This window comes from Vanacampus margaritifer, chromosome 1 (assembly GCF_051991255.1).
Source record: "Vanacampus margaritifer isolate UIUO_Vmar chromosome 1, RoL_Vmar_1.0, whole genome shotgun sequence".
Taxonomy (NCBI): Eukaryota; Metazoa; Chordata; class Actinopteri; order Syngnathiformes; family Syngnathidae; genus Vanacampus; species Vanacampus margaritifer.
The window spans coordinates 15772707-15784691 of NC_135432.1; the positions used below are offsets into that span (position 1 = coordinate 15772707).

The 11985-nt window shown below is 44.3% G+C and overlaps 1 protein-coding gene across 3 annotated transcripts; it reads right to left on the reverse strand.

The window, feature by feature from the left end:
• Positions 1-803: 803 nt before the first annotated feature.
• On the reverse strand, positions 804-11144 carry adnpb (activity-dependent neuroprotector homeobox b). Of its 3 annotated transcripts, none has more exons than XM_077585728.1 (4): positions 10732-11144; positions 7180-7296; positions 4336-4428; positions 804-4244 (listed from the first exon to the last, which is right to left on the reverse strand). In XM_077585728.1, the coding sequence occupies exons 2-4, from the start codon at positions 7285-7287 to the stop codon at positions 1335-1337; spliced, it is 3111 nt and encodes a 1036-aa protein (XP_077441854.1). In that variant the 5' UTR covers positions 7288-7296; positions 10732-11144; the 3' UTR covers positions 804-1334. The 3 variants fall into 3 exon arrangements, with proteins under 3 accessions (XP_077441854.1, XP_077441845.1, XP_077441862.1); XM_077585719.1 differs by having other exon boundaries at positions 10722-11144; XM_077585736.1 differs by lacking the exon at positions 10732-11144 and adding an exon at positions 7380-7406.
• Between the last annotated feature and the right edge of the window lie 841 nt (positions 11145-11985).

The following is an 11985-nucleotide window of genomic DNA, read 5'->3' on the forward strand; positions in this document are numbered from 1 at the left end:
CTCCTCTCCCTCCCCCCTCGTCCGTCTGTGTCTCCTTCTCCTCCTCTCGCCGCTCCTTACAGCAGCATAGCAACTACCGAGCCAAGGAGACCTCTCTTCCCCTCCATTTTGTCTTCCTTGCTCGGGCGTGGGACAGCAAAGGATGGGATCAAATAAGCTCCACCTCCAATTAATTCGCATAGGCTTTATCACTACTTCAGGATTTCACCTCCTCAAGACTTGACAAGTGTTTCTGTCCAATGTTTTTTTTTTTTTTTTTTTTTAAAGCAGCAGCCAGGTGGATTGGTGCTTGCTTGAGTTTTCACAGGGCTCGTACGACCTCTTAAAAACATGCATGATCGACCTCAAGTCTGCTCTGCTGTTTGATATGAAGATAGTGTGGTCGTGTCCTGTTTGGTGGACATGTTGAAGAAATAAAGGGTTTGTAGATTCTTGATAACCATAAAATAAACATCTATCCCTCCATTTAAATTAAATCAGGCTGGTTTGGCCAACATTTCTGTGAGAAATATTCATAGCACTTTATTCTTAAATGCGCAAGTGGAAAATAAACTTGTGTAAAACGCACACACATTAATTAAAGAAGCATGAGATAAATATATATATATTTAAACGTGATGGTTACCATCCAGTCATCAGTTGTGTGTGTGAGTGGGGGAGGGGCAAATATAATAGGCAACACTAAAAACAGCAAGTAGACTGCAGTCATGGCTAATGAGCACAAAGCTGCGGAAATACTGTAGCTGAAGTTCAATCTGCTCTATGCAAAAAAACAAAAAAAAAAACACAATAATAATAAAATGGCCAATTTAACAGAATTATTTATTTATATCTTATTTTTCAAAAGAATTTTTGTTTTTAGTTAAAAATAAAGTTAACATGTAAGAAAAGACCAGCCACCAAAGCAACACCTATCATGAAGCATAGCAATGTCTACCTTAGACATAGCAAATAATCAAGAGGAGATGTATGGCAACATCTGGGAAAAACGTGTCAAAGACTGTACAAATTTACAACTTCTCGGAAAAACTACTTGGGTTAATAGTAAAAAAAAAAAAAAAAAGGATTATCTGGTCATGTTTACAAATCCAGTGGCTAAATCAACACTAAAGCCTTTCGTTTGATGTAAGCCAAAATACTCGATATTCCTAGTATGCTAAACCCTCACGGTGTACTCTTTGAACCTTCCACATAGTCCAGTGCCGTCGAGTCAATGGAAACATCGTTGGATGGCTTGTTTGGAGTTCCTTCGTGTGTTCCTTGGGTCCAGGTGAGGCAGATTTGTTGGTGTGGGGCTGCATGTCTTTAAATCTTGGCCATTGTCATGTTAATAGTCAGACCTGCTGCTGCTTTCCCAGCTGTGCTCCGTCACCACCCCGCCGAGCAGACGAGGGTACGAATTTGGGAATAATAATGGGCAGCGCATCCCTTCCTTGGGCTGCCTCGTTAGGCCCAAAGCCGTTCTCAAAGTGCACCCCTTCGTCCTCGTCCTCGTCATCATCATCATCGTCGTCGTCATCATCGTCATCCTCATCGTCGTCCTCGAACACATCTTGTAGGTCCGATGTGGGCTTGGCCCCCCCCGTGAGTGCCGTTCTTTCTTCAGCTCCTGGAGGTTGACCAAGTGCTCCGGACGACTCCCGCTGGACTTCTTCTTCACTGTCGGAGTCGATGGCGATGGGCTCGGTGGGCTCCGCGGACGTTTTGTGCAGCGGGATGCTGTTGATTGTCTCGGTTTGGTCTCCGGTGATGTTCAGTTGGGGGGTAAAACCCTTGATGATTTCGGCGCCGCCATTTGCAGCGACGGACTCCTTGCGTCTTTGGCGGGCTCGTTCTGACAGACCCAAGCGCGTCCTGGACGTGCGCCTTCGTCCCGGCTGGCTCTGGCACGCACCTTCGACCCCGTCCAGAGCCAGCTCGTGGTTCACTTTTCCAACTTCGTGCATGCTAAATCCCAGTAAGACGCCAGGGTTGTGGCCTTCGCATTCCTGTGTGCATTTCCTGCGCGTGTTGACAAAGTGGCTGGAGATGTCAGACTTCCACAGCCACAGACCGGCCGCCAGCTTCTCCACCTCTCGCTGCGTGGCGTATGGCGCTCGATTAAAGTAGCGAGTGAGAAATGCCTTTCTCGATTCATACGAGTCATTTTCAAGTCCTTTGGGGTCTAGCGCAAGGGCAACGGGCTCATCCGGGTTTTCTTCAAATGAACCGTTCATGTCTCTCGGGTGTGCTCTCTCCCCAGGAGGTCCCCGCCTCTTCCTTTTCGGCGCACTAGCGTCGGCGCCATCAAAGGCGGTTCGTTTCACGGCGCCGCCCTGCCCCTGACTGATTCGGGAGGCGTGAGCGGACTTATCTTGGCCGTTGTGGGACTTGCCTACACCTCGACAGTGCACCAAGTGTAAGGTAATGGTGGAGGCTGTCATGTTACTCGTGTACACACCAAGACAGTGAATACACTTGTAGGTCAGTTTCTTCTCTACCGGGTGGACAGTCTGAATGACTTGGTGCTTGTCTCTTAAGTGGTGGGCCAGCGAGTCCGAGATGGGGCCCTTGAGGATGGAGAAGCAAAGCGGACAGAGGGTCTTCCCCACGTCCCTCTTGTATGGTATAGACATTTGTGAGACATTCTTGACAGGTGCACTTTCAGGTACACCAGAGTGTAATTTAGGAGGGTGCTGAGACAATAACCTCTTGGCCGACAGAATGGAAGTGGACAGGGAAGGCGACACGGGGGTGCTGTTATGGGCATGAAAGGCCACGGACTCCTCTGGGGCGTCTTTCATGTTGTAGGTAGTCACAATCAGCTGAACGTTCTTTGGGTTTCCCTGCTGCAGGGTGAGGTCAAAAGTAAGGGGGGAGTCAGTGCGAGGGCCCACCGGCTCGTTCGGGTGCGACAGACGCATGTGAGCCACCATCTTCTCCACGTCATTGAAGGTGGCGCGGCAGTGTGGGCAGCACAGGCCGTGTATGAGCATGTGGTTTAACAAGGTGTCACTAGGGAGATAGCGGTTGCAGTAGAGACACTTGCTGGTGAAGTTGTGAATCTTCATGATGTAGTTGGCTACGGCAGGAACTTTCTCAGCTTTATGCTCTTTCTCAAAGTGAGAACTGTACACGTTCTCTGGGAAGAGCTCGTTGCAAATGGTGCAAATTTTCCACTTCTGGGTATAAGACGTGCTCAGGACAGAGGAGCCACTTTTCTTGGCCGTGATTGATGCAAAGGTGGTGGATGCCGCCTGGACCCGAGAGCCCAGGGGGTTGGACTTGAGGGAGGACACGGCACCGACCACCAACGGGCTCCGCAGGCTGCCTCCAGAAAAGTGATGTTTTGCCAAGTGCGGCTGCAGAGGAACCTGGACGTTCCCCGATAGGGTGACCTTCGCCTGTTGGGCTGCAAAAGAGAGGGGCAGGTTGGTCCCTGACTTTAAACCCAGTGACTCGTGTTTATTCCCAAGGAGGAGAGTTTGAGAACTGAAGCTTGGCTTTGATGTGCTGGCAACTCGGGCCATCTGTTGTGAAGCCGACGGCCTGGTGGTGGCCATGACGGCCCCCTTCGGACCCATCCCGATGATAGTTTTGTCCCCGTGCGTTTTCGGGGGCATCAGTAGGATGGATTTTGGCCGGGGAACAATCACGCTGGTGTGGCCAATCATGGCAGTCACCTGGTAGCCAATCCTTTCATGGTCCTCGATGACATGTTGAACAAGTGCCTCATAGGTCCTTGGGACAAACAGACACTTCTTGCAATGGATCTGATGACTAGCGGCGCTGTTTGCGTTGCTACCTTCCGCTTTTGCGGTCGGGCCACCATTTGGAGTGTTTGTCTTCTCTCCCGGTTTTGCGATGTAAGGCTGAGCCACCTGCTGGAAGTGTTCCCTGTAGATGTGCTTTCGCACCACATTATACAAAGGGTCCCGGTAGGTGCACTTCTTACAGTAGTACACGGCCTGTTCGATGCTGTCCCCTGGCCTCTTTAGGAGGCCATCTTTCATCATGAGACCACTGGCGCCGCCCACCATAACACCGGGACCCTGGCGCAAGGTGTTGTTGCTGGGCGTGTGGAAAAGTTTGATGTGCGTCTCCAGGCTCTTTTTGTTCCCGTTGTATGTGCAGTAAGGGCAGTTAAGTAGGATGTTGTTCTCGAAGTCTTCGCTGTGGACATTGCGGAAGTGGCTCTTGTACGCTGAGAAGTATTTAGATGAGAAGAGGCAACCGGAGCAGCAGAAAGGTTTGGATCTGTAGTCCTGAGACACATTCGGAAAGAATCTCAGTTTATTTCATAAATAATATTGGACAATTTTATGTTTTGGTGATAACCACTAAATATCTACACACCTGGACTTTGGTATGTGATGGCTCCCACGTGCACACATCTTCCCAAGAAGTGTGCTTTATATACACTTCTGGGGGGGTATAGGCTTTAAAGTCCTGCACAAAGAAACAAGACATTTAACACTTCTTTTCAAATTCTCTTCACGATCATGTCAAGTTTTCACATCCACGTGCTTTTTAGGAGATGTCATGACTTTTTTGTTTGTCTTTTAAATAACCACCATCACGGTACATATTGCTGCCCTCCAGCGGAATCTTTGTGCCTCCATCAACCGTCACTTATCAGGGGACCCAAAAAAAACAAACAAATTTTCAACCTTTAACATTGTAACATCAAAGAGCGCAATCCATGTTCAACACTTGACACATGCGCACACGCATGCGCGGACTGACCAAAAGTACAGATTTGTGAAAAAGTATTATATTTACTAAATTGCGACCTAAGCTCAACGCCTAAGGCGAAAAAGGATTAATGTGCCAAACAGTGCGATGTGCGTATTTAGTTCCTGCGTTTTGAAGGCACCCCGAATGTGCCTATGTTGCTTGCAGTAAGCGTGTGATGTATGGCAATCCGCCATCCCTGAGCGTGCTTTAACACTTCATTTGGAGTTTCAAAGCTGCCAAATATTGCACATCATTTTTATTTTGTTTTTCGGAAATCACTGAATGCTAACCATTTACGCCCATAACACTGATTGCTGGCTAGTCAATGTGGCTAAACATGTTGCGGAGCCATGGAGGCAAAAGCCTGCTTCACATAACATATAAAACACCCATCATTGCCTCCATGGCAGCAAATAAGCTACAGTACACTTCTGGCATTAAGTATCTTTATCATGCGGGGGACGGGGAAGCAATATTAGAAAGACGGAGAAGCCATGCTAAATACTAAGCTATCAAAAAACACCAAAATAAGTGATTGGGTGATACAGTACATTTGTCACATATTTCTGGCTGGAAATTGCGTTGTAGCAGAGAGTAACCAATTTTGACCATTAAATTATCACGTGTCTGGGAAGAAAATACTACATACAAACCCTATACTTCCAAAAAGGTTCGATTTAGAAGGGCCCGATTCGATTCACATTGATTTTCAATTCAGTTAAGGATTTCATGCAGTACCAATGTTACTTTTATTTGGAAGACATTCTTAAAAATACCAATGTTGCAAATAGTAAAAACTTATTTCTCTTACTTGGAGCATTAGTACAAATATGAATATTTACATTTATTATTTAATCCAATGCAGTTACATTAATCATGTATATTTTATTGAATATGACCTGATCAAAAGTATAAATAATAATTGAAATTAATTGAATAATTGAAATTACAACTACAGCGCTATGTAAATAAAGTGGGAAAAAGTGGGACAAATCACGATATTCATATTCCTGTGACAGTTTTTATGCTAAGGTTCCAGTGGTTAATAAATAAATAAAAACAAATTGACATAAGAGACACAGTCATAGTGCATAATTATGCATCCACATTTTGTGTTTTTATGTCCAATTTCTTACCTTACCTCTTTTGGGGGGTATTTGTGTTCAATCTTTTGCTTTTTCTTTCATTTAATGTACAATTTTATTACTGGCACATGCATGCACTCCGTTTAATAATGTGGCAGTAATGCACCAAAAGCACCTCCCAACCGCGATAAGAAAGAAGAAGAAGTCATGCATTACCACCAGTGGCCTTCTTCATAGCCATAGGTATCTATGTTAAAGAAGGGGGCGCTAATGAACCAAAAGTATTTGACAAACAGAAGTAGAAGAAGCAGTCCGTAGTCTTGTGTAAGTTATAGTGTAGTTAACTTTTTTACTATTTAGAGCAGCAAGATGCACAGTAAACAATCAGAATTCTACTTTTGGCTCCAATGTAACGCAGAATTCTAGTTAAGGTAAGCCATTTAAAACTACTGCAAAAAGAAAAGCTTTTCCATAGTGCATCTGTCTAAACAGCGTGTGTTTGCATGTGTGTATTTTTCCAGAGGGAGACCCGAGATCGATGCGATCCGCTTGCATTAAAACACAGCCTATTTTTAAAGTTATATAGCAATCAGGAGCAGCTCATGCTTGAGCTGTTTCCTTTCTTTGTAAGCACTGGGCTCCTTTTGGGGTACTCTGAATAACAGAAGGGCACATTTGAACAACGCTCACACATCTCATCTCAGGCACATTAATTTACCGGAAAGAGCAGTATTAAAAGTATCGATACATGGTTTTATGAATCGATATTGGGCGATGGAAAGCAATAACGATTCGATATCCATATATCGATATTTTAAACCCAGCCCTAGACATAGGGATACCACAAATGAATTAATAACCACAGAGGCGAGGGGGAGAGTAATCAATGGAATACTTGACAGGATAATTGATCTTAAAAAATGTATTATTGACAAACCAAGATCACTGTACATACGAGTTCATTGTGAAGCGGTCGTAACCTTGAAACTTGGTATGTTGGTACCAACGTAAACCGATAATAAGATGTGTAAAGGTCAGGAGTGGGTCAGTGATTGTTATTATACAATATTAAAGCTGATATTAAAGCAGTTTAGTAAACTAGCAGCATTATTGTGCGCAGTCCACAACTGGGCTAGGCCCCCTAGTGCTGAACGTGCGTTTCCTGCAGAGCATAATGGACAAGCTACTTAACTCCTTAATGATCCTCATTATTTAGCCAAGATGGGCCCAAATGAGAACTACTCCTAAATATTAGCATGAAATAATGCTTGCAAGGCTATGTAAACATCCCACCAGATTTCGATTTCTTTTTAGGTGTAGAATTCTCCGTCAATCCACAACAGAACTAAATATAACCCTCAAATGTCCAAACGCTCACCTCTAAGTGATCTCTGCAGTACTCCAAGCCGATGTCTCCCAGGGCCCGCTTGACATTTTTCCGAGCTTTGCGTAGACTGACCAGATTGTTGACGGGGAGCTGAAACATTCTGCTGGCCTGGTTCAAAAAGACACAGGCATTGTTAGACAATATTTCATTAAAGAAATAAAATAAAAATCGATCAAATCTAGTAGTCGTACAAATCCATGTATCCTTTTTCTGTCACTTATCCCCGTTACAGTCACGGGTCAGCTGGGGCCCATCCAAGCTGACTTCAGGCAAGAGGAAGAGGTACACACTGGATTGGTTGCCAGCCAATTACAGGGTAAATGTAGAAAAAAATATTTATGTAAATAAAAAATATATAACTTTTTGCACAAATAAGCCACACATAGTACTATGCCTTATCCTGACGCTAGTAGTAGGTATGTAGTTCATTGGTAATGTCAAGAACTACTGGTGGGACAGGACTAAAAAATTGGTCCCGGACAGCTTGTAAAAAATTACATGTATTTGATTTGATTACTCCAATACAGAACAGAACATTACCAAGTCCCCACATGGATCATATTTTAAGCAACGGAAAGTGTAGCTGCCTCACGCTTCAGCCACTAGTTCTCACCGTAAACGAATACAGTGTGGCTCAACCGCTGGCTGAAAGAGCAATATATGCTTTTGGCGGTACATCAAACTCATTTGTAGGGTTATTCAGTGACATTTTTTCCCAAACCAATACCAGTACGAATATTCACTCCTTTAGTACTCACTGATACAGCGTGCCGATGCCTTTCATACTTTTAATATATAAAGTTTCATCTAACACAACAGCAAAACCTTTCTTTCTGACGCAAATGATTATTTACCAATGGGTCCAACGGCTGCAGTATAGCACCAACTGCAGCCAAGGATGACTTACTCATCAGATTTTCTTTGCCTTAAGTATCGGTTGTTTGGCTTGTATTGGCAGCCTCGACAAGTACCCGATATCTAAAAATAAGGCTAGTACCGGGCGATACCGATACCAGGTATTGGGCACCAGGGCACACATAGACAACTGTTTGCACTAACACACCTATGGACAATTTAGAATTGCAGTATGCAGACAAGAACAAACAGTACACAGGAGGGCCAGAGCAGAGACTCAAAACCCCAACCTTAGAACTATTGATTGATTGATTGATTTGTATCAGGGACAGTACATATTAATAAACATTTCTGTAAATATGCCAGAACTAGTCAAATGGCGATTTTTCATCTGCAGTCTCGAGACAGATCGTAAAAGTCACCCTAGTAAATAAAAATAAATAAAATGCACAACAATAACAATACATTCACGAAAATACTAGTAAGTTAAAACTTAATAAGTTAAAAACTATGAGACGAATGTATTAGCCACTTGTCTCAAATGTAGATACAATCATTTTGAAGAAGGACTGGTCACAAAGCAAATTACTAAAACATTATTCAAAACAAGTTTTGCTATTGGCTTTGTTTTGTTTTTCCTTTTGGGATTTGCTTCATTCCTCCTGATACCACACAAGCTTTGAAACTGTTTTCCCAGCATTAATTAATTTGCATCCATTTCTACCAAAAATAACAGCATTATCTTGACGTTTTCTTTTAAGATAATGTGAAAGTAAGTTCTTCCTGTATTTTCAGTCAAAGCACATGACGAGCTAAGGCGACTTCAATGAATATTTGCGGCTTGGAAGCACATACCTCGGGTCAAAAGTTTCCAACATGTCAATAAATCACTACTTTTTAAACATATCAAATGTTCACTAAGTCTTTAGCAAAGTTGGGTGTGATGGAAACATAAAAATGTCGAGAATGAAATCACTAGCCACTTTTAGGAAAAATAGTTGCTAGAGGTAAAAGTTGGCAACATCGACTTTACGTTTGAAAACCAGCACCTCTCTGTTCACAGCTATTTCGCAAGCAATGCTTAATTGCCCAGCCATATCTCAGTCTAACTTAACTTTGAAACTGGCGTGTACGGTCATGGTCTTACTACATTTTATGAGTCCCCGCATGCCGATTCAATCCTTTGACGCTCACTGAACTGAGTACTTGTGATGCATGCAATGGTTCAAACCAAGTTTTTTCCTAACAATATTGATATAATTTGCAAGTATATGGCCTCTGGGGTCTATGACTAAAGAGGTTTTGATGAATCTGCTGTACGAGTGCAAAACAGTGAACAACAAGACTGCCAATCATCCAGGTGTTTTCCCTTTACAAACCCCTTTGCTGCTTTACTTGCCTCTCTACTACCATTACACTTAGATGGCGCTAGTGAGGCCCTCCATTATATAATACCTGACTTTTCCTCTGCCTGCAATCCCTCCCTTTCTCTCTCTCTCTGCCTCCCAATACCATCACAGAATGGCGCCTCCTATTGAGTAAGCGGCAGCCTCTACAATATGTCTGCAGTGGAGGGAGAGAAGGAGTAATCAGAAGAGGGAGCGAGGGAGGGAGGGTGTGGGAGAGGATGGGCTCTGGGGGGTGAGGAAGGGTGGGTTGCTGAGAGGATGAGGAGGGAGGGAGCGAGCAACGGAAGCAGAGGGGGGATGGGACGGGGGAGGTTGGACAGACTGGCTCAAAGGGAAAGGGGGAGGGAGGGGAGAGAGGGTGAGGGCGAGCAGAAGCAGAGGGAGAAAATGGAAACGGGTGAGAGAAACCAGGGGGAGGGGGGGGGGTCTGCTGTGATGAAGAACAGGAGAGAGGGAGCAAAAGAGAAAGCGCCAAGGCTGAGTGGGAGGGAGGGAAGGGAGGGAGTGAGAGAGAGAGCGAGAGAGAGGAGGATGGAAGAAAACCACCTCGATGGAAACCAAACATGAGGGCCTGCAAAAACCTTGTTGGACCGCCGAACGGGAAATGACCCCCTACATCTAGTCAGCACCCTCAAAGGGTATGTGATATGACCCCCTCAAGTTTGGGATGCTCAGATGAGCCCTGGGTGACACCAGTGCTCAGTTTAAATAATCAGAAAAGGGGAGAAATCCGGATGACAGTGACATAGACCCTCCCACTTTTCGTATCCAAAACACGAGGATTTAAGTGTCACCTGGAAACCAGTTAACATGTGTCACGCCCCCCACCCCCCAAACACACCATACAAGGAAAAACAAGAGATGAAAACGATGTCCGGTAAACAAACAGAGCCCACTTTTTCCCTTGCACGTTCCACCCGTGGTATAATTTACACCAGATTCGAAATGTGACATGGCAACTCCAGTACATTATTTGAGTGACAGAACAGGAAAGCTGCTGCTGTTTGACAAAGACTGTCCAAGCAGCGCGCTAGACTAGCTTAGCATGCTAAGCTAACCCACAACAAGGGTCTCGAAAGGAGACAGCGGCTTAATATGTATTGCTTGTCCGATAATGGGCTCTTCCTTCCTGTGACTTTTGACGACAGGTTATTTTATTCTTCTGTCACCCTCTCATAGTTTTTAATTTAATTTCAGCGTTCCCTTCATTGTAGCTGGGTGATTTTAGCAGCTAACTACAAACTATGTCATCGTGACAGACAAGTTTACCTGCTCTTACATCCGCGCCTGGCGTTTTGAGTGGAGAGCGTCACCCCGGCCGGGACGACCGAAGCGATGGAGCGACCCTTCCACTACTAGCTCCACTCGGTCGGCGATATCAGTACAGGTGAGTTTCGAAGTAGGAGGAGGGAGTCGTCAGTCAGTCACCCCGCCGTTGGTCTCCCTCGCCGACACGGGCTCTCCTCCTCTTTCCCCTGCTCAGCAAACAGGAACACGCACGTTCCTTGCCTCATGTGGCAGATTAAAGCTCGGCGAGGGCGGACACATGTTGAAGGAAACGAAACGGATATATCTTATGTCTAAAACGCTCGGGAAAGCGTGCCTATGTTAATAACAACACGCTTCCCCGTTTCATTCTTCTCTTGACAGACAATACACATCCAGCCGAGAAAGTGCCCCCATCCAAAATGGCGCAAATAAAAGAGCGGACGTGACGTATTTGCCTGATTAGCATACAGCGGCCGAATTGTCTCTCACGCGCGGGGATTTAAAAGTCTACATTTTCCCCCACGTGAATATTTATTACTCAAGAGGTTTGATGAAATAATACAGCTCCCGTATATTATTTATTTTTTTAGCTCACAGCGTTGACCGTGTGGGCTTTTAAAAACAGGCAAGCGAGTTCCACTGCAGTTGCGCCATTTTGGCCAACAGCGGGCGTATTCTCTCTGCTGCTTCAGAATTGCGCATGCGCACCACAGCTTCAATTTTATTAACTCTGTATAATTATATACAGCGCAGGTAAATAAATATAGAAATATAACATATTCATTATTAGTATGGTGTTTACTGGGATATCTGTTGGCCATTCATGTCTACCTCACATCTTTTTTTTTGTTAACCATTTGAGTTATGTAGATGAAAATTCTCATGAGTAGGGATTTTTGCCTGTGTAATTTCACCTCTTTAAATACATCAACACTATGATGTTTACGTTAACTTGTTCCCTTTGGCTCTATTTTGGCAATTATTTAATTTTTTTTACAACCTTCCCTTTGTGCAGTGAAATTCTGAACAGTAAAAAATGAGGTTGTCCATTTCAATCCGGGCTCTTACCCTCTTGTGGGAGGCTCATGTTCTCCTATCTTTTACATGCATGTTTTTTCTCCATGTATTCCATTTTCCTCCCATATTCTGAAAGCATGCATTTTAGGTTAACTAAAGCCTCAAAAGTGTTCTTAGACATTAATTTGGGCATGAATGGATGTATTTATATTATAAGCCCTGTGAGTCTGTGACTGGCTGCCAATCT

What these genes read in the sequence shown, in the direction of transcription:
- adnpb (XM_077585728.1), bottom strand. Translation starts at nt 7,287, where the DNA reads ATGTTTCAGCTCCCCGTCAACAATCTGGTCAGTCTACGCAAAGCTCGG. An exon ending in ACTGCAGAGATCACTTAGAG is followed by an intron (nt 4,429 to 7,179) that starts GTGAGCGTTTGG and finishes TTCTTTGTGCAG; the next exon opens with GACTTTAAAGCCTATACCCC. An exon ending in CATCACATACCAAAGTCCAG is followed by an intron (nt 4,245 to 4,335) that starts GTGTGTAGATAT and finishes AATGTGTCTCAG; the next exon opens with GACTACAGATCCAAACCTTT.